At 54.7% G+C, this 20,093-nt stretch overlaps 3 protein-coding genes across 9 annotated transcripts; 1 reads left to right on the forward strand and 2 right to left on the reverse strand.

Moving 5' to 3' along the window:
• LOC115639046 (spidroin-2-like) lies at positions 1-1,622 on the reverse strand. Its single transcript, XM_030541343.1, has 2 exons — positions 1,517-1,622; positions 1-1,475 (listed from the first exon to the last, which is right to left on the reverse strand). The coding sequence occupies exons 1-2, from the start codon at positions 1,620-1,622 to the stop codon at positions 1-3; spliced, it is 1,581 nt and encodes a 526-aa protein (XP_030397203.1).
• Positions 1,561-3,962, forward strand: CCDC200 (coiled-coil domain containing 200). Of its 3 annotated transcripts, none has more exons than XM_030541332.1 (4): positions 1,561-1,698; positions 2,128-2,215; positions 3,033-3,115; positions 3,742-3,962. In XM_030541332.1, exons 1-4 carry the CDS (start codon positions 1,621-1,623, stop codon positions 3,766-3,768), a joined length of 276 nt encoding a protein of 91 aa, XP_030397192.1. In that variant the 5' UTR covers positions 1,561-1,620; the 3' UTR covers positions 3,769-3,962. The 3 variants fall into 3 exon arrangements, with proteins under 3 accessions (XP_030397192.1, XP_030397194.1, XP_030397193.1); XM_030541334.1 differs by having other exon boundaries at positions 3,036-3,115; XM_030541333.1 differs by having other exon boundaries at positions 2,131-2,215.
• A 3,289-nt stretch (positions 3,963-7,251) lies between these two features.
• On the reverse strand, positions 7,252-19,392 carry TMEM106A (transmembrane protein 106A). Of its 5 annotated transcripts, XM_030541518.1 has the most exons (9): positions 19,285-19,391; positions 12,796-13,007; positions 11,672-11,918; positions 11,144-11,207; positions 10,479-10,638; positions 9,741-9,881; positions 9,243-9,286; positions 8,267-8,320; positions 7,252-7,687 (listed from the first exon to the last, which is right to left on the reverse strand). In XM_030541518.1, the coding sequence occupies exons 3-9, from the start codon at positions 11,889-11,891 to the stop codon at positions 7,567-7,569; spliced, it is 804 nt and encodes a 267-aa protein (XP_030397378.1). In that variant the 5' UTR covers positions 11,892-11,918; positions 12,796-13,007; positions 19,285-19,391; the 3' UTR covers positions 7,252-7,566. The 5 variants fall into 5 exon arrangements, with proteins under 5 accessions (XP_030397378.1, XP_030397383.1, XP_030397379.1 ...); XM_030541523.1 differs by lacking the exon at positions 9,741-9,881 and having other exon boundaries at positions 19,285-19,392; XM_030541519.1 differs by lacking the exon at positions 12,796-13,007 and having other exon boundaries at positions 19,285-19,386.
• Positions 19,393-20,093: the final 701 nt, after the last annotated feature.

Raw genomic sequence — 20,093 nt, forward strand, 5'->3', positions numbered from 1 at the left:
TCACCCCCTGGCGGGAGCCCGGGCCGCAAAGCCCCAGCTGGTCCCCGGCGCCTGAGACAGCGCAGCGCAGCACCCCCTGGCGGGAGCCCGGTCCCCGGCACCTGAAGCAGGGCAATGCAGCGCCCCCTGGCGGGAGCCCAGGCCGCACAGCCCCAGCTGGTCCCCGGCACCTGAGGCAGCGCAGCGCAGCGCCCCCTGGCGGGGAGCCCGGTCCCTGGCGCCTGAAGCAGGGCAGTGCAGCGCCCCCTGGCGGGAGCCCGGGCCGCAGAGCCCCAGCTGGTCCCCGGCCCCTGAGACAGCGCAGCGCAGCGCCCCCTGGCGGAAGCCCGGTCCCCGGCGCCTGAGGCAGCGCAGTGCAGCGCCCCCTGGCGGGAGCCCGGTCCCCGGCGCCTGAGGCAGCGCAGCGCAGCGCCCCCTGGCGGGAGCCCGGTCCCCGGCGCCTGAGGCAGGGCAGCACAGCGCCCCCTGGCGGGGAGCCCGGTCCCCGGCGCCCGAGGCAGCGCAGCGCAGCGCCCCCTGGCGGGAGCCCGGTCCCCAGCGCCCGAGGCAGCGCAGCGCAGCGCCCCCTGGCGGGAGCCCGGTCCCCGGCGCCTGAGGCAGGGCAGCACAGCGCGCCCTGGCGGAAGCCCGGTCCCCGGCGCCCGAGGCAGCGCAGCGCAGCGCCCCCTGGCTGGGAGCCCGGGCCGCAGAGCCCCAGCTGGTCCCCGAGACAGCGCAGCGCAGTGCCCCCTGGCGGGAGCCCGGTCCCCGGCGCCTGAGGCAGGGCAGCACAGCGCCCCCTGGCGGGAGCCCGGTCCCCAACGCCCGAGGCAGCGCAGCGCAGCGCCCCCTGGCGGGGAGCCCGGTCCCCGGCGCCCGAGGCAGCGCAGCGCAGCGCCCCCTGGCGGGAGCCCGGTCCCCGGCGCCCGAGGCAGCGCAGCGCAGCGCCCCCTGGCGGGAGCCCGGTCCCCGGCGCCTGAGGCAGCGCAGCGCCCCCTGGCGGGAGCCCGGTCCCCAGCGCCTGAGGCAGGGCAGGGCAGCGCAGCGCAGCGCCCCCTGGCGGGGAGCCCGGTCCCCGGCGCCCGAGGCAGCGCAGCGCCCCCTGGCGGGAGCCCGGTCCCCGGCGCCCGAGGCAGCGCAGCGCAGCGCCCCCTGGCGGGGAGCCCGGTCCCCAACGCCCGAGGCAGCGCAGCGCAGCGCCCCCTGGCTGGGAGCCCGGGCCGCAGAGCCCCAGCTGGTCCCCGAGACAGCGCAGCGCAGCGCCCCCTGGCGGGAAGCCCGGTCCCCGGCGCCTGAGGCAGTGCAGCGCAGCGCCCCCTGGCGGGAGCCCGGTCCCCGGCGCCCGAGGCAGCGCAGCGCAGCGCCCCCTGGCGGGAGCCCGGTCCCCGGCGCCCGAGGCAGCGCAGCGCAGCGCCCCCTGGCGGAAGCCCGGTCCCCAACGCCCGAGGCAGCGCAGCGCAGCGCCCCCTGGCGGGAGCCCGGCCGCAGAGCCCCATCTGGGGTGGGTCCGAGGGAGGGGCCCCGGCAGGGCCAGCACCGCCCCGGACCCGGTTGCCTGGCAGCCGCCGCCGCATTGTGAGGCCGGGCCCCGGCGGCTGCAGCTGAGGCTGCGCTGGGCAGAGCCGGCCCCGGCCCGGCCCCATGTCCGCCTACCACTGGGAGGCCCGGCGCCGGCAGCTGGTGCTGGAGCGCAGGCGGCGGAACCAGCTCCTCCAGCAGGTGTGTGCGGGGCGGGCCGCGGCCGGGGGGAGTCCAGGGCCGGGGGGTGCGGGGGGCGCAAGGGCCGAGGGGGGCGGGCGAGCGGGGTGGGGGGGTCCAGGGCCGAGGGGGGCGGGCGAGCGAGCGAGCGGGGGGGTCCAAGGCCCCGGGGAGTCCAGGGCCGGGGGGTGCAAGGGCCGAGGGGGGCGGGCGAGCGGGGGGGTCCAGGGCCGGGGCGAGCGGGGGGCGGGCAAGGGCCGAGGGGGGCGGGCGAGCGGGGGGGTCCAAGGCCCGGGGGGGTCCAGGGCCGGGGGGGTGCGGGGGGCGCAAGGGCCGAGCGAGCGGGGTGCGGGGGGTCCAGGGCCGAGGGGGGCGGGCCAAGGCCGGGGGGGGCGGGCGGAGAGGGGGCGCGGACCTGCCGGCGGCTGCTCACTGTTCATTCCTGCGCAGAAGGCGGAAGAAGCCGCTAAGAAGGCGCCGGAGCAGAGGCCTGAAATCAGCCCCTCCCAGCTGCAGCCCCAGGGCCCCCCCCGGCCAGGTGAGGGGAGCTGGGCGGGCACGTTACGGGGCCAGGGTCTAGGGAGGGTCACTGTCTGGGTGGCAGCTTGGCCTGCCGGGGCCCAGGGCCCGAGACATTTGGGAACCCCCCTTTCGGGGGGGAGGGGTGATATTTGAAGATATCAAAATAGTTTCCTGTGCTGCAGTGATGAGCATCGAGTCAAAACCCAAATCGAGCCAAAGGCCTATCCTGTAGCCTGCCACCAACCATTGTAGGGTGACCTGAAGGGGTGCTGAGCTCCATGCTTCAGCTGGAGCTGAAGATGCTCAGCACCTCTGAAAAATCAGGCCTTTTTCTCCTACAGAATGCAGTGGGCAAAGCCTTCACTGGACGAATACCTGAATGAAACCGGAAAGTGAGATGAATGCGCTAGGGCTCCCCCCCTCACCATTCACAGCACTGGAGAAAATCCCTGTACGGAAATGCATTGGTCCACTCACACATCATTCCCCACCTGTAGCGTTTAGCTAAGTTAAGGGGGTGGGGGTGGATAATACATTTCCAGATGAGTGAGCTAGTAACTGAAGCAGGGTGTAGGATTACAGGAGAATTGACTCAATGACTGAAATGTAGAAGGGGGCTGCTAGGACTAAGGCAGTGTTTCCAGTAGCTAGTACAGCGGACTGCAGGTCAGGGTTCCTGGATTCTGTTAGCCAATAAGTCTGGGTGGGTCTATTGCTCTTCATGGCTTTGCAGTCAGTCAGGGCAAAGGCATTTAGTAAAATAAATTCACATTTAGAGAGAGAGTTTCTGCAAAGGCAACTGAATTTGGTTAGTAACTTGCGATTTGTTTCAGAAGTCACCTGCTCCTGCCAGTGCTGCCCATGCAAGTGTCATTACATGACGATAAGCAGCGCAAAACTGCCGCGTAGATTCTCAGTAAGTTGATGGGGAAGGGGTGAGAAAAGAGTTGGGAGCAAGAATTAACTGTTTGCTTCTTTGATGTAAGGGTGTGATCCTTATGCATGAGATCCTGGGTTTCTCTGCAAGGAAATTCCCTAAGAGATCTCATCTTTTGTTGCCATCACAGCAATCTTAATGAATCTCATCCACATCAAGAATTAGGGTTTCTCTTCTCAGTTGTTTTGCCACGTTAACTATACTGGTATAGCTAAAGCAGCAAAATGTTCCTGGCATGAATGCAGTTACACTGGTATAAAAGAGCCTACAGTAGCTTAACTTACTCCAGTTCAGCAACTCCAGTACGAGGAGGAGTTATCAACACGAGGCACCTGAACTGTTGCTGGAGGTAAATTCTTCTCAGTTCTGCACAAAACTGTTTTCTTGCCAATAGTGGATCATTATTTAAACCCCCTCTGCTGCCCACTCCCCACCTCTCTTTGAAATTCAGTTGTGAATGGAAAAAAAGGGTTCATTTTGTTTTAAAATCTTTTACAAATCCCTCCCCCCCAATTATAAAACGGTATGGCATAGAACAGCCACCATGCACCCATCCATTATACCCAAGAAACTTGGAGGCAAATTCTCTCTCCTTACCCTTCCAGGCTGTGCAATACATACAACAATGGTAATGACCAAGTAACCAGCAGCGCAGGAATGACTCCTCACCTCGTAACATGCCTTTAAGCACCAAGGAGATCCAGACAAGAGCAGCTGAATCCAACACCATAACGAAGCCATCAGCATGAAGAACATATAGGACCTGCCGGCCACTTCCCATTGGGGGCTGTAACTCTTAATGTGTAATAAACCCTCCACACCCACAGAACATTATGAGGGATGGTCTCTCTTAGGCAATCAAGAGCACCCTGTATTTGCACATAGTCCATTCGCTTTGCCACAACCTTCCTGCTAAGACAGTTGCAACCAACCAAGGCCCGGTACTATATGAAAACTATGCTAAGTTGAGACAAAGAAAGCAGCATCCTTAAGAATTGACATAGAACTTTTAAACTAGTGTCACCTGTCCACACACTGAAAATTGATTTGATAGACAAAATTCTGAGGGAAGAGACAATAAATACAGTGACAATTTTAGCCCATTACACTCCGCTGCTTACAGTCAATCAGGAATCAGATTCTCCTTCCCCTTCTCATTCCCCCCTCCTTTTTTTTTGGGGGGGGGGGGACAAGGAAGCCTCTGGCATTTCTTGTAAGTTGTTATTATTGGAAAGAAGCATTTTGCCAGTGCCAGCATCAGCACAGCTGGGTGAAATCCTGCAAGTGTTTCATTGGGGCCGTGGGGGTGGGGAGGAAAGTGTACAGCCATGACAAATCTGTTCCTGATTTGTGAAGGGAACAGTCTTTTTGACAGCATGCTCCAGGGGTGCTTCTCTTTCCTCTGGCAGAGCAGGAAATCTGCTCCTTTCCTACCCTGACACATTCATCCTTCCAATAGCTGCTAACAGAGTAACTGTGGGGTCTCCATCCCTCCTCACCTAATTGCACTAACTTTAATAACCCACACAGGGGACGACAAACCCTTTTCCCATAGGAGTCCACTGTAGATACCGAAAACGTTCTAGTTAAGAGGCCAAATTCTAACCCATAGGAGCATCAGCAGGGCCAGCTCCAGGCACCAGCTTAGCAAACAGGTGCTTGGGGTGGCCACTCCAGAGAGGGGCGGCAGGTTCAGCTATTCGGTGGCAATTTGGCGGAGGGTCTCTCACTCCCAGTCGGAGCGAAGGACCTTCCGCTGAATTGCCGCAGATCGCGATTGTGGCTTTTATTTTTTTTGTCTACTTGGGGTGGCAAAACCCCTGCAGCCAGCCCTGAGCATCAGGCAGCACACAAGGCAGGGGGAGGGATAGCTCAGTGGTTTGAGCATTGCCCTGCTAAACCCAGGGTTGTGAGTTCAATCATTGAGGTGGCCACTTAGGGATCTGAGGCAAAAAATCAGTACTTGGTGCTGCTAGTGAAGGCAGGGGGCTGGACTCAATGACCTTTCAGGGTCTCTTCCAGTTCTAGGAGATAGGTGTATCTGCATATATTATTATAGGATAGTTTGGGGCCTTAGAAACAGGACTGGGAGTCGGGAGATCTAGGTCTGGTCCCAGCCCTGCCATTAACTCATTGCATGACTTCAGACAAGTCCCTTTCCTTTCAATTCCTTATCTGTAAAGCTGAAGTAGTCACGCATCCCTTCCTCAGGGGGTGAGTTATGATGCACATGAGGTGATCAGACACTGAAGAAAGGCCTGTAAACAGAATTTGATCTCAGGGTGCTATATTTACAGCTAGAGAGAAACAACTGCCCTGTAGGATGCTGCTATGCACAACCAGCCAATGAGAGCAACTCCTGCCTCACGCCTCTGGCAGAAAGTAGCTGCAAAACCCTGGGTGTCCCTGGACATTGCTCTCCTGGGAGGGGATGTTCAGCATGCACCTTCATGGAGGCCTTGGTTTTCCCATTTAAAACCTTCCTCCTCCCTTTTTAAGCAATAACATGCAGTGATTCCCACTGGCCAGCAGGTGTCACTGTAACACTAGATGGAGACTGATCTCCCCAGGGAATCACCTAGCCACTCAGCATCCTCAGGCGTCGTCCCAGCACAGCTCATAAGGAGAAAGCACCACTCTGATTTACAAAGCCCTTTTTATTCTTGAAGAGACTGACACAGGCACAGCCAGCTCTCAGTGACTGCCGTGGCAGAGACAGCAGGAAGAGAAGAGCAGAGCAGGTGCAACAACACAGTGAATAGAGATGATGGAAAAGGACAAGAGCCAACAAACGAGACGCTTTCAGACCACAAGGTGCTTCTTTACCCCTGCCTCAGGCAGGGATTTAATCCATTGCAACTTTAATGGAACATATAAAAATCAGGAAAAGACACAATGATTAACGTGCCTCTGCTGAAATGTGCTAGTTTGGGAGCCCTGGAGACTGGACCTCTGGATCCACCGAGAAGGTAGATGAAAGGCAAGCTACAGAACACTGCCCTGCTGGGACCTCTAGGAAGGTCAGGCTCCTTGGCATCTCTGCTGAAAGTGCCAGCCCAGGGGCAAGGGTCTTGTGGACAGTGATTAGTTCTTTGCTGAGGCACAAAGGTTTCCTCTCCCAACTACTCTGATGCATGTTGCTTTTCCCACTATGTCCCATCTGGCTGGAGAGGTGTTTAGGGCAATGCTGGGCTGCTCTGGGTCAGATCATATGCCCAGCAATTTCTATACATCCATTCAGGCAGAATGTGCCAGTGACTAGCAACGCTGGGATCTAAGGAGGATGCTTATGCCCATGTGTCTAGCAGGCAATAACATCAGTGTGCGTCCTCTGCCTGAGCTGTTCCTACAGAGAATGAGTCTGTACTGTACAAGGCTCTGGAGAGGGTGGAAGAGCAGCCAGGGCTTCTTCCCTCATAGAAAATGCTACAAATAGGTATAAACGGCAGCTGTTGTTTCCTGGCATTTGCACGAACAGAGCTTTTCTTATCCAAGTAAGACTCCTGCCACTCGTTAAACTCCTTAACACAGGAGCCCACAAGGGAGCACCCCAGCAAATGGCATGTGCTGTGTGGAGAACGCATGATAGGCCCCTCACCTCCCTCTGCCATCTGGGAAGTAGCAATCCCTCTCCTCCCCTCCTCCACGCTGCAAGGATGCAGCAAAGTTTGATCACTTTGGGTACAAGATAGACCATGGCTGCTGCATCAATCTGAACTGCACAACCCTTCATGCGAGATGATCCCTCTAGTAGGATTAGGAAAAGCCAGGGAATGAACATACTTACCCAGCCCCCCTGGCAGAGGAACTTGGCCCAACATCCCCTACACCACCCTTACCCCTCTCTGTGCAAACCAGGCATAGTTTTAGCCAATTATTCAGTGCTTGTTATTTAAGAGCCAAAGGTCCTTAGATGTCAGGTCAAGTTGGGATTCTCCTGCTTCGCAGAGCTGGGGGTGTGATTGCTATCCAAGAATCACTAGGCGAGATGCTCTCCAGCCAAGAGCGCCCACACCACAGGGCACAGGCACAAAAAGGTTATTTGGCAGGAAGAGCTGATTTAACCAATAGGTAATGCCTCCCCTGGCGCAACAGTGAAACACTGCACAGAGTAAGGCAGCTAACAATCTAGCAGAGTTCTCTTAATCAGTTAATACAGCTATTTCCCTACACAGTGTGCACAATCTGCTGCCGCCAACCCCCATACAGGATACAAATGAGAATTGCAAACTCAGAGCAGCATGTTCCAAGTTCATGAAATTCTATCAGTCTGTAACCAGGAAACAGCAGCAGACTGAAAGTCTCCTCCCAAGGGAGAGCCAAATGTCCTGTTTAAAATTACGTGGCTTGGAAGAGAATCCCCTGGAGTTGCTGTGTCCCTGGTACAACTTGCCTTTGCGACAGAAGAATGTCATCATCCAGTGATCCCATCATGGTGGGCGGTGGTACAGTGGGTGAGGCAGCGTCGCATTTCCTCTACAATCCACATACTGGTATCTCTCAAAAGCCAGCTGCTCTGAGTGGCACAGGTACGAGCAGGTCAAGGTGCCCCTGCAACACACAATCACAAGAAGAATCCATTTTACTTGAACTATAAAGAGGTTTGAAAGCACCAAGCTGGATCTTCTGCTGGGATTTCACTTTAAGGAAAAGTTCCATTGTGGCCTTTCCCAACCACTCAGCTCAGGCACCAGTCTGAGTCACTCTGCCCCAACATGGTGGATGTACAGGATCTGTCCTCTGGGGAACAGGCCAAGCTCATTCTCCCCCTGCACCATTCACCTCAGACACAGGTATAGCTGTTCCTAATGCAGGTGGAAACAGCACCACTGTACAAGTCACCTCACCAACACTCTGGGTTTGCACTGCTGGAGCTCCCTGGGGGCTGAAGTCAGGGCATGTTCCTCTGCACCAATAGTTTGGATGACTTTCCCCTTAAAATTCAAATAACTGTTACACACCCACACCAACAATTGCAAACCTACCCGGGGAAAGACTAATTACAACTTCGAACAGTCTTGGTCTCTGAAAACACTAATACAAAGGGAAATCCAGATTGCCTCAATGAGGAATGTTTGGAACCGCACAGATCAATTGTGAGTGATTCGCTTTTAACCAAATGCCACTTACTGTATGTGCAGTAGAACATTGTGGACTTTGATTTTGATCCAGGTGCAGATGTTGCTTAGGAGACAGAAAATAGAGAATTAATTGTGCAGTACAATGTTTTCATCAAACAAGACCTGTCCTGCCCCACAGAATAACCCAGGCCTGGGGAGAGAGCACAAGCTTCTCCGATCAGGTCTACACTTGGAAGGCTTTGCCTATGTGGCTGGACCGATCGGCTTACTTCCTTGTATGGAGACTGCTTATACTGGCAAACCTCATTCCTTTAAACCTTTAGCTGATAAAGTTTATTCCAGCCATGCACCCCTATCCTCCTTGGGCAATATAAGCTATTCTGGTGAAAGTGCCATTTTGCCAGAATAAGTGCATCTACATTAGGGGCTTTTACTGACACAGCTAATTTGGTCAGAGATCACAACCTCAACAGACATAGCTATGCAGCAGAAGTTTGTAGTGTAGACCTGACACCCTCCCTGCAAATGCATCAAGCAGAACAAAACGGGAGCATTCACATTCTGGCAACACCTGATATCTCCCCCCCATGGGCAGAGCAGGAAACAGATCGCACTAGATGCCTGTGGAGAATCAGCAAACTGCTCATTCACAGAGATGGGGGGTGCTAGATACAAATTAGTCCATCTGTGTGCAGTTAAGCATTATCGGGCATTTCTAAACCAGACTTATTAATCTGTGGGGAGTATTAGATTTGAAAGTGATACAGTCTTGTCAGTTGCAGTTTGGGAAAACATTTAATGCAGAAGAACTAGAAAGGAATTTAAAATGGACATGCTGGGTTTCTGTCCCAACATGATTACATACATGAAAATCAAAGGGACACATTCTCAGCTGCACTGCAGGGTCAGACAGAATGAGGCTATGGCCCAAGTGATAAATTTATGCCAGACTGCCCCTGGAGAAAAGCCCAGAAACATTAATGCTACTTACTAGCCAGGAAAGTAAGTCTCTGAGAAATACTTACTAGGTATTATAGTCCCGTATAATACTGGAGACTGAATAATATATCTGCAAGTAAAACAGAAGAGTTAGTTGGAGATTTACAGTGATTACAGTAACCATGTACAGGTGCAGCCCAGTGAGCCGAGCACACAGAGAGTTACAGATTATCCCATCAATTCCACACAGCTCAGAGTCGGTATTTAAAATCCAATCCACATTGTGTTGGGACCAAGTTACAACATGGCAGTTACAATATGCAGCATGAACCAGTGCAGGAAACACCCATATGAGACATCAGCATTCGGTCTTTTGCCTCCCGTGTTTGCTAAGTACTGCCCTGGGCCAGCAGGTGAATGGGCACCTGGAAAGACAGGAACAGGGGCCGGGGGGGAGGCAGTGAAGGGACTCTCTGTCCCTGGGGCAATAGAAATACAAGGCGACAGAGAAGGGGACCACTATTTCTCTCCACCCAAAGGGGGCCAGACATTTTGATAGGGCAGCAAGAGGCAGCAGCACCCACCTGGCCGCTGCACAAAGGGCCAATATTCAGCAGGTTCCTCTTGGTGGTTTTCCCTATCACCACAGACAGGTGTAAGACCTCAATGTCCAGTTGGGTGACAGTGACTGGGTAGAAGTTGTTGTTGGTTACATTCAACACGTTCTAAGGAGAGAGACAAACTCAGCCCAAAGCCCTCACACAGGGAGGGTAACGCATGTGCTGAATTTCCATGCAGTGACCTTGCAGCAGTACACCCCTGCAAACGCCAGTTCTCAGACACTCGTAGCTTGGCCGTGGCAATTCCCCTCTGCTGAGGATTGTCCCAAGGAAACACCCAAGATCACATTTGGGTGAGAGTCACTAGCTCTTTAAGTTACAGAAGCAAAACTCCTCACCTGCCCCAGAGCTGCTCTGGGGATCACTTGCCCCCTGCTCCACTCCCTATGCCACACATTCATGGCTGGGCTGAAAGCAGAGGAAAGATGCAACACACAGTGACAAACAATTCCCAATATTTGTTACATAGCGCACTTCCACCCAGCAGCACTTCCTGCCCCATCGCACACTGCTCTACCAACATGCCTCATTTCTGACTGGCCACTCCAGTCTTGCCTGCTGTCCTGCCATGCGCACACAGCTCGGCCATCTAGCTCACTACTGACCTGCCACGCTGTCCTTAAGACTTAGAAGTGAGCCAGCTATGGACTGATAATGAGATATGAGCTCAACGTCACCGTACGCGCCACGCTGAGAACTCACTGTCATGTTGAGATTGATACTGGAAACGGTGGAATTAAAGGCAATAGAGGAGGCATTCAGCCCTGCGGGCTGCACCACAATGGAGCGAGGGAACAGGAAGAATATGATGAGAGATGACATCAGCAGGCAAATCGTCACAGCAAGGGATACATAGAGTTTCCTGCAAGACAGCATCAAAGGACCGTAACTCGCCTGGCCCAGCCCTGTCCTGCAGCCCTGTTTCTACAGGGTTGGACAAGCACGGGGGAGTGAGTGCCAGCCAGACACAGTAAGCACCAAGACATGAGGGCCTGCAAAGGGACTGTATAGTATCTAATGGCTGCACGTTCACCTTGGGGCCAGGAGGGGTGGGTTTCAGACCCAGAAACATGCTGCTTGTCACTGCTAGAAGTAAGCAGTCCCACGTGGTCCTTTTCAAACAGAACTAGCCCAGAATCCCAGCCCACAGTCCCTCCTGCATCAAGAAGTGCTCGTACAGCCCACTGCCAACACAGAACAGATGCCCTGCAGGCATCAAACCCACTGCAGCTCAGGGCTCAATGAGCAAGGAAGCTTTTAAATGAACCTCTGCAAACAGATTCCTCCTGTAATGCTGCGCCCCCCCAGTCGCACCCATTTAAATACAGCCAGAGCATTAAAAGAACAGGGGAGAAACAGGACTTTACGTTCGTCTGGGCTTCAGCCTCTGGTCACCGTATGGAATCAGAGCCACCAACTGCTTCTCCTGCTCTGAAAGACAGATGATAAGAGGCGCAGGTCAGAAGAGATGCAGCGTACTGGGTACAGTAGCAAACAGGGCACATCAGGCTGCAGAGCACCTCACTACAGGTTAGGCTCTATCGGCATTCTCGTTACAAATGCTGCCCCATTCAGAGGAATGCAGGGGTCTAACTCAAATAACCCTTGTTGGCTTCGGCCAAGCATAGAGACAGACTGAGCTTTGCTAACTTAGGGCTGCACAGATACCTTCCAACAGCCCCAGGTCTTGCACTGATTAATGCAAGATGGAGCCAACTGCAGGCTCTCTCTTTAGTACAGAGATGGAGACTGCATGTCACAGCATGCAGTATTCCATCATGACTGGTGTTCCATAGGACGCACAGCTGAGTGAGAAGCAACAAGCAGAGGACTGTTTGGTGAAGTGCCTGGAAAGGCTGGAAACCACTGACCAAGCAAACACAAGAACCACCTACCCCTGGGGATCCTTCCTGTTCCCTGGCACGTTGGGCAGTTGATGCAGCCCCGACTCACAGTGCCCACACAGGGCATGCAGGATGCGGCAGAGTCTCCTCCATTGATAGTGCCATAATTAGTGACTTCATCCTCACCAGCCGATTTCCTGCGCAGAATCGATTTCCCTCCCCTCTCCTTCTGGTCAGAGACCTTCCAAAACTGGGAGAACATTTGGCCCATAGTTGAAAGAGAATTTTTCCACTAGATCTAAAACCAAAAACATTCCAGAAAAAAAAGTCTCTTTATTGATCACTCCTGCTGACTCTTGTGTTTTTAATAGCAAATATTATACTAGTGGAGTACTCTCTAAAATCCCACCTCCTGGAGTCATGGGAATGTGTCAGAATCTCAGCTTTCAATTTAAAAAAAATAAAAGTAAGTTTTTTCTAGCCCTAATGGTTACAGGGAAAAACTTGAGCGTGAGCTAATGGCTACAAAAACAGAAGGTAAATAAAAAGAACCCAATGTGTTTTGGTTTTTCCAATCATTAATTTTGGGGGTATGACTCATGATTTTTTGAATTCTAGGGGGTGGCAACACTGCAAAAATCTACAAGTAACAATTCTGAGGTTCTTTTCATATGGCAGATCACTCATCCGATTGGCAGCAAGAATAGTGCACGCGCGCGCGCGCACACACACACACACACACACACACACACACACGTATGCAGTCACTTCTGAATGCATCAACCCCTCACCAAACTTAACCTTACTAAACAGATGCCTAATTAAAATCAGCTCAGTGTTTGTCTCCCCCCTTTAGTTTAAACCAAAATGACTTCTCTGATCTTCTTCCTGGCTCACTGCAGCCCCTTGCAATCAGAAACTCATGAATCCAGCTGTCACAATGAGCCCACAGCCAAGGCTTATTATTAGAGAGAGTTTGCAACAAAAAAAGAAAAATAGCAGAAGTGAAAGAACAATATTTTACCACCAGACCATCTGAATGCAGCTTCCTCCATGTCACCTCCCAGCAGAAAGGAGTGAGGATTGCTCCCTAGTCTAGGCAGCCTTGCTTTAATGACTGAGAGACAGGGTGCTTCTCAACAGAAAGAGCCTAAAGGAAGACTAACTGCACTCACCCAGAAGGTTGAGAAGCTGGATGTAAAGAACCACTCTTGATTCTTGCTTGAAACGCACTTGGGGATCTGGGACGCAACACCCATGGACACATCCAGACCTCTCCTTTAGGCTCCAGACCTCAGAGACCACCGCTGCTGAGAGCTCAGCGTCAGAGTCTCAGCAAACTCCGAAAGCACTTATATTTATCAGATGGAGGCAAGTAGTGATATTCCTGGTGACAAAGGAAGCCTCTGGACTTGATTAAAGTAAGGAGGTAAGATAATCAACAGTGCTGCAATGGTTTGATCACAAGGGGATCTTCCCACAGCAGCTCCCTGAGACCCTATTTGCTGAGATACTGCATCCACTGAGCACCCAACCCTTTTGCAATCCTGCAGTTTGGAAGGTTGCAGGTGAGAACATGGGCCCTGAGGCTGGAAAGATTCCAGTGACTCTGCGATTTTTGATCCCAGGCTTTTCTGCTAAGGACCCATCCCTTAGCTCTGCAGCTTCCTTTGGAGAGCTAGGCAGTGGTTCTCAAACTTCATTGCACCATGACCCCCTTCTGACAACAAAAATTACTACATGACTCCAGGTGGGAGGGGGGAGAGCCTGAGCCCCCCCACCCTGGGCTGAGTTGGGGGGCAGAGCCCTGCTGCCCCAGGCTCAAGCCCTCCAGCTTCATTCCCAGCCCCAAGTGGCGGGGCCCAGCGAGTGTAATGCTGGCCCTGGTGTCGCAACCCATAGTTTGAGAACCGCTGAGCTAGCGGCTTCAAAGATTCCCCTAGCCAGTTCGGTCTCAGCCTCTTACCCTTGCAAATTTCCCCCTATTAATACTTGTGCTTTGTTTTCCTGTCCCAGGAGTGAAAAATGAGGAGGAGCAGAGGCGGCTCTAGACATTTCGCCACCCCAAGCAGGGCGGCATGCTGTGGGGGGCGCTCTGCTGGTCGCCAGTAGGGCGGCAGGCGTCTCCGGTGGATCTCCCACAGGTGTGTGTGCGGAGGGTCCGTTGGTCCCACGGGACCCTCCGCAGTCACGCCTGCGGGAGGTCCACTGGAGCCGCAGGACCAGCAGACCCTCCGCAGGCACGCCTGTAGTAGATCCACTGGAGCCGCCTGCCGCCCTACCAGTGACCGGCAGAGCGCCCCCCGCAGCATGCCGTCCCAAGCACACTTGGCGTGCTGGGGCCTGGAGCCGCCTCTGAGGAGGAGTAATTAAAGAGGTGGTTTTTAATCAACTAGGACAAAAGACTACAGGGGCTGGGAGACCCCTGCTGATGTCAAGGGAAAGTCAAGCATCAGATGAACCCTTTCCTTTGCTGATTTGCAGTACATTAGAACAGCACTCTTAGCTGTGACTTTCATTCCCAGTATAAAATCGCTCTTACATGCTTAACCCCTTGAGGGAGAGGGCTTACGCTGATGTGGTTTGCAAGATACAAAAAGATGGCCTAATAATGTATGCAGATAATCTGGGCACTGGGAAGAAGCCGCACTGACTGTGTAACTATTATTATTTATACAGCACCGTGTGTGTGCACAGCCCTTTACAGACAAGAAATGAGCAACTCCTTGATCAAAGAACAAAACACATTTGAAGGATGGTGCTGGAAGCTGATGAATGAGTATCATTTCAAAAGGCCCAAAGGACTGACAGCTTGCTGCCTATTACAACAGGCAAGTGCATCTCTAGTGATGCTGCCTGCAAATACTAGGCCAAAGGGGCAAGACGGCTTTGCTTGTTAAAAGCAGCAACCTGGGTTGGAGTTAGTGAAGGCAGCTATAAAAAATAATCAGTGGAAGAAAGGGGAAGCTGATGGTAATGTATATAAATTAGAACTAAGGAACTGTAGACAATCAGTAAGGGAAGCACAAGGAGAAATCTGTGGCCAGCAGAGTTAAAGATAGTAAGAAGTTTTTTAAAATATATTAGCAAAAAGAATCCTGACAATGGTATTGGTCGATTGCTAGATGGAAACAGTAAAAATATCAATAACAACACAGAAAAGGCAGAAGTGTTGGATAAATATTTCTGTTCTGTATTTGGGGGTGGGAGGGGAACAAATGGTGCAGTCTCTTCCTAGAGTGATAACACACTTTTCATTCCAGTAATATCTCTGGAGGATGTTAAACAGAATCTACTAATATCAGGGATTTTTAAATCAGCAGGTCCAGATGACTTACGCCCAAGATTTTTAAAAGAGCTGCTGAGGACCTCTCTGGACTGTTAATGATGATTTTCAGTAAGTCTTGGAGCACCAGGAAGTTCCAGAAGACTGGAAGAAAGCTAATGTGACAATTTATAAAAACAGTAAATGAGATGACTTGGCTAATTACAGGCATGTCAATCTCACATGGATCCTGGGCAAGATAATGGATCTGCTGATATGGGACTCAATTAATAAAGATTTAAAGGAGGTAATGAATTAATGCCAGTCACTATGGGGTTTAGAAAATAGGTCCTATCAAACTAACGTGGTATCTTTTTTTGACAAGATGACAAGTTTGGTAGATAAAGGTAACAGTGTTGACATAGTATACTTAGACTCCTGCAAGGTGTTTGGCTTCGTATCACATGACATTTTGATTAAAAAAATCTAACAATATTAAATTAACACAGCACACATCACACAGATTAAAAACTGGTTAACTGATAGATTTCAAAATGTGAATGTAAACAGGGGATCATCATCAAGCAGGTGTTTCCCATGGGGTCCTAGAGAGACTGATTTTCTGCCCTAAGCTATTTAGCAGTTTTAGCAATGACCTGGAAGAAAACATAAAATAATCACTGATTAAGTTATTTACCAAAAATTGGGAGAGTGGTAAATAATGAAGTGAGTAAGTCACTGATTTAGCTCGCTTGGCCAACTGGGTGAAAGCAAACATGCATTTTAATACAGATAAATGGAAATGTATCCATCTGGAAACAAAGAACGTAGGCCATACTAACAGGATGGGAGACTAGATGCTGGAGAGCAGTAACTGAAAAATTATGGGGAGGCATCATGCTGGACTGCTGCTGCAATACTGTGTCCAGGTCTGATGCCCACAATTCAAGTACACTGATAAACTGGAGAGGGTTCAGAGAAGAGCCATGAGAATAATTAAAAGACTAGAAATGCTGCCTTACAATGACACACTCAAGCAGCTCATTATTCAGCTTAACAAAGAGAAGGTTAAGGGGTGACTTGATTACAGTCTAGAAGAACTTACACAGGAACAGAAATTTGATACTGGGCTCTTCTATTTAGCAGATGAAAGTTTAACATGATCCAATGGCTGGAAGTTGAAGCTAGACAAATTCGGCCTGGAAATAAGGTTTGTGTTATTAACAGTGGGGATAATTCACCACTGGAAAAATTTACCAAAGGTTGGAGTGGATTCTCCATCACTGACAATTTTTAAAATAAGAGACTGGATGTTTTTCTAGAAGATCTGCTCTAGGAATTATTGTGGGGCAGGTCTCTGGCCTGTGTTATTCAGGAGATCAGACCAATGGTCACTGTCTTCCCTTCTGGCCTTGGAATCTATAGATTACTGGCCTCCAGTAGGTAGAGCAGAAGCCCCATAGGAGGCAACACTGCTTCCCCAAGAGGGAGATTGTGTGTGGGTTTGGGAACTTCTGCCCTGATTTCTGTTCAGTTCTCTCAGTCACATGGGGTGTCCTTGGGATGGACAGCAAAGGGGTTTGAATTACAGGCTGGTCTGGCAGGGATGACACAGCTTTAGACATCCAAGGGTGCCATTCACACCTCTGCAGTCCCTACTAAACACACTGCCATTCGCTTGCCTGGTTAGTATTGAACAGCTGCCCCTCCATTTGCAATAGTACGGTCCTGTAGGTCACCCCAGCACCTGTGCCATTCGCTCCTCTGTTCCACTGTGGTGCTTGTGAGCTTGCACCAGTGGCTAGGAAGGAGCAGAACCCCCTTTCACAAGGGCCTGGGGGGGGGGGTTGCATGAGATTCTTCAAGCTCAGCCCTTTTATTCGTGACATGTTTCTTGCTGACAGGGCTCATCAGTTTCCTGCTTGCTTAGGATCCAGTTGCTGTGTTTTCAAACAGTGCTATGTCATTTCCTACAGACCCTATGGGGTCGGGGGGAGGAGGTAACAGATTTGGGAGTTGGATTTATCTGGCAGGGATCCCCCACTGCTGGCTCTGTGCATGGGGAACAGGGCACCAGTGTACTGGAGGCAGGAGGTGCCTGTACAAGGGGAGCAAGCTACAAGTATTGGGGAGGATGTGGGGGCAAAGTTCTTCCAGGGCTAGCTCTGGGCACAGGGCTGGGGGTGGCTGGGCCTGGAGGTGTCTGTGGAAGGGGGCTGAGGGTACAAGTAACTGGGGTCCCCCACACAGGGCAGGGCCCCCATGGCTGGCTGGGCCTGGGGGAGTCTGTGGAAGGGGGCTGGGGGTATAGGTAACTGGGGTCCCCATGGCTAGCTAGGCCTGGGGGAGTCTGTGGAAGGGGGCTGGGGATACAGGTAACTGGGGTCCCCAACACGGGACAGGGCCCCCATGGCTGGCTGGGCCTGGGGGAGTCTGTGGAAGGGGGCTAGGGGTACAGGTAACTGGGGTCCCCCACACGGGACAGGGCCCCCATGGCTGGCTGGGCCTGGGGGAGTCTGTGGAAGGGGGCTGGGGGTACAGGTAACTGGGGCCCCCGTGGCTGGCTGGGCCTGGGGGAGGCTGTGGAAGGGGGCCGGGGGTACAGGTAACTGGGGTCCCCGTGGCTGGCTGGGCCTGGGGGAGGCTGTGGAAGGGGCCGGGGGTACAGGTAACTGGGGTCCCCGTGGCTGGCTGGGCCTGGGGGAGGCTGTGGAAGGGGGCCGGGGGTATAGGTAACTGGGGTCCCCATGGCTAGCTAGGCCTGGGGGAGTCTGTGGAAGGGGGCTGGGGATACAGGTAACTGGGGTCCCCCACACGGGACAGGGCCCCCATGGCTGGCTGGGCCTGGGGGAGTCTGTGGAAGGGGGCTAGGGGTACAGGTAACTGGGGTCCCCCACACAGGGCAGGGCCCCCATGGCTGGCTGGGCCTGGGGGAGTCTGTGGAAGAGGGCTGGGGGTATAGGTAACTGGGGTCCCCATGGCTAGCTAGGCCTGGGGGAGTCTGTGGAAGGGGGCTGGGGATACAAGTAACTGGGGTCCCCCACACGGGACAGGGCCCCCATGGCTGGCTGGGCCTGGGGGAGTCTGTGGAAGGGGGCTAGGGGTACAGGTAACTGGGGTCCCCCACACGGGACAGGACCCCCATGGCTGGCTGGGCCTGGGGGAGTCTGTGGAAGGGGGCCGGGGGTACAGGTAACTGGGGTCCCCGTGGCTGGCCGGGCCTGGGGGAGGCTGTGGAAGGGGGCCGGGGGTACAGGTAACTGGGGTCCCCGTGGCTGGCCGGGCCTGGGGGAGGCTGTGGAAGGGGGCCGGGGGTACAGGTAACTGGGGTCCCGTGGCTGGCTGGGCCTGGGGGAGGCTGTGGAAGGGGGCCGGGGGTACAGGTAACTGGGGTCCCCGTGGCTGGCTGGGCCTGGGGGAGGCTGTGGAAGGGGGCTGGGGGTACAGGTAACTGGGGTCCCCGTGGCTGGCTGGGCCTGGGGGAGGCTGTGGAAGGGGGCTGGGGGGTACAGGTAACTGGGGTCCCCGTGGCTGGCTGGGCCTGGGGGAGGCTGTGGAAGGGGGCCGGGGGTACAGGTAACTGGGGTCCCCGTGGCTGGCCGGGCCTGGGGGTGTCTGTGGAAGGGGGCTGGGGGTACAGGTAACTGGGGTCCCCGTGGCTGGCTGGGCCTGGGGGAGGCTGTGGAAGGGGCCGGGGGTACAGGTAACTGGGGTCCCCGTGGCTGGCTGGGCCTGGGGGAGGCTGTGGAAGGGGGCTGGGGGTACAGGTAACTGGGGTCCCCGTGGCTGGCTGGGCCTGGGGGAGGCTGTGGAAGGGGGCTGGGGGTACAGGTAACTGGGGTCCCCGTGGCTGGCTGGGCCTGGGGGAGGCTGTGGAAGGGGGCTGGGGGTACAGGTAACTGGGGTCCCCGTGGCTGGCTGGGCCTGGGGGAGGCTGTGGAAGGGGCTGGGGGTACAGGTAACTGGGGTCCCCGTGGCTGGCTGGGCCTGGGGGAGGCTGTGGAAGGGGCTGGGGGTACAGGTAACTGGGGTCCCGTGGCTGGCTGGGCCTGGGGGAGGCTGTGGAAGGGGCCGGGGGTACAGGTACCTGGGGCCCCCGTGGCTGGCTGGGCCTGGGGGAGGCTGTGGAAGGGGCTGGGGGTACAGGTAACTGGGGCCCCCGTGGCTGGCTGGGCCTGGGGGAGGCTGTGGAAGGGGCCGGGGGTACAGGTAACTGGGGTCCCCGTGGCTGGCCGGGCCTGGGGGAGGCTGGGGGTACAGGTAACTGGGGTCCCCGTGGCTGGCTGGCCGGGGGTACGTTGGGGACGGAGGCGAAACCAGGGCAGGGGGCGGCCGGGCCGCTCGGGTCCCCCCCGGGATCCTCCCGCGCCCAGACAGGGGCCAGGCCCAGGTCTCTTACCCCGGCGGCGGCTCCTCCGGGCCTGCGGCAGCGGCAGCCGAGCCACCCCCCTCGGGGCCGGGCAAAGCGGAACCAAAAGCGCCTCGGGCCGGCCCCTCCCCGCCCCCGCCTACCGGCGCCTGGGCCCGCGGAGCCGGAGCGGGGCCCCGAACCGCGCCTGCCCGGGGCCAGGCTGTGCCCGGCTGGTCGGGCCTGCGGGTTTCCGTCCCCCCGTGGCCGCAGCCGGGGCGCTGGAACAGTTTGTACCGAGACTCAGAGCGGCCAGGCCGGTCAGACCCAGGGGCCATCCAGCCCCGTGTCCCGCCTGCCGAGCGCGGGCAGGGCCAGGTGCCCCGGAGGGAATGAACAGAACCGGGAATCACCAAGTGATCCAGCCCGTCACCCATTCCCAGCCTCTGGCAAACGGCCCAGGGACACCATCCCTGCCCAGCCTGGCCAACAGCCTTTGATCGACCTGTCCTCCAGGAACTTCCCTGGCACTTTTTAAAAACCCTGTTATAGTCTTGGTCTCCTCTGCCAAAGAGTTCCACAGGTTGGCAGTGGACCCTCTGGAGGGGGAAATGTATTTCTGAGATTGGGACCAGGGAGCAGGAGTAGGGAAGCATGCCATTCTCCCCCACTCCCACAGCAATGGCAAGGGTGTTTTTGTGCAGGTGTGCAGCAAGCCTGTAGCCTTGTCAGTCCGCTACCAGTGAGCAAACTGTGCCCTTTAACAGAAAATAGAAGAAACTTTATGCCTATATGCAGAATTCTGTACAGTAGCCAAGGATGGTTTACCACCACTGGAAGATTTAGAGCAGACTGCACAA

Source organism: Gopherus evgoodei, chromosome 23 (genome assembly GCF_007399415.2).
Source record: "Gopherus evgoodei ecotype Sinaloan lineage chromosome 23, rGopEvg1_v1.p, whole genome shotgun sequence".
Lineage (NCBI taxonomy): Eukaryota > Metazoa > Chordata > Testudines > Testudinidae > Gopherus > Gopherus evgoodei.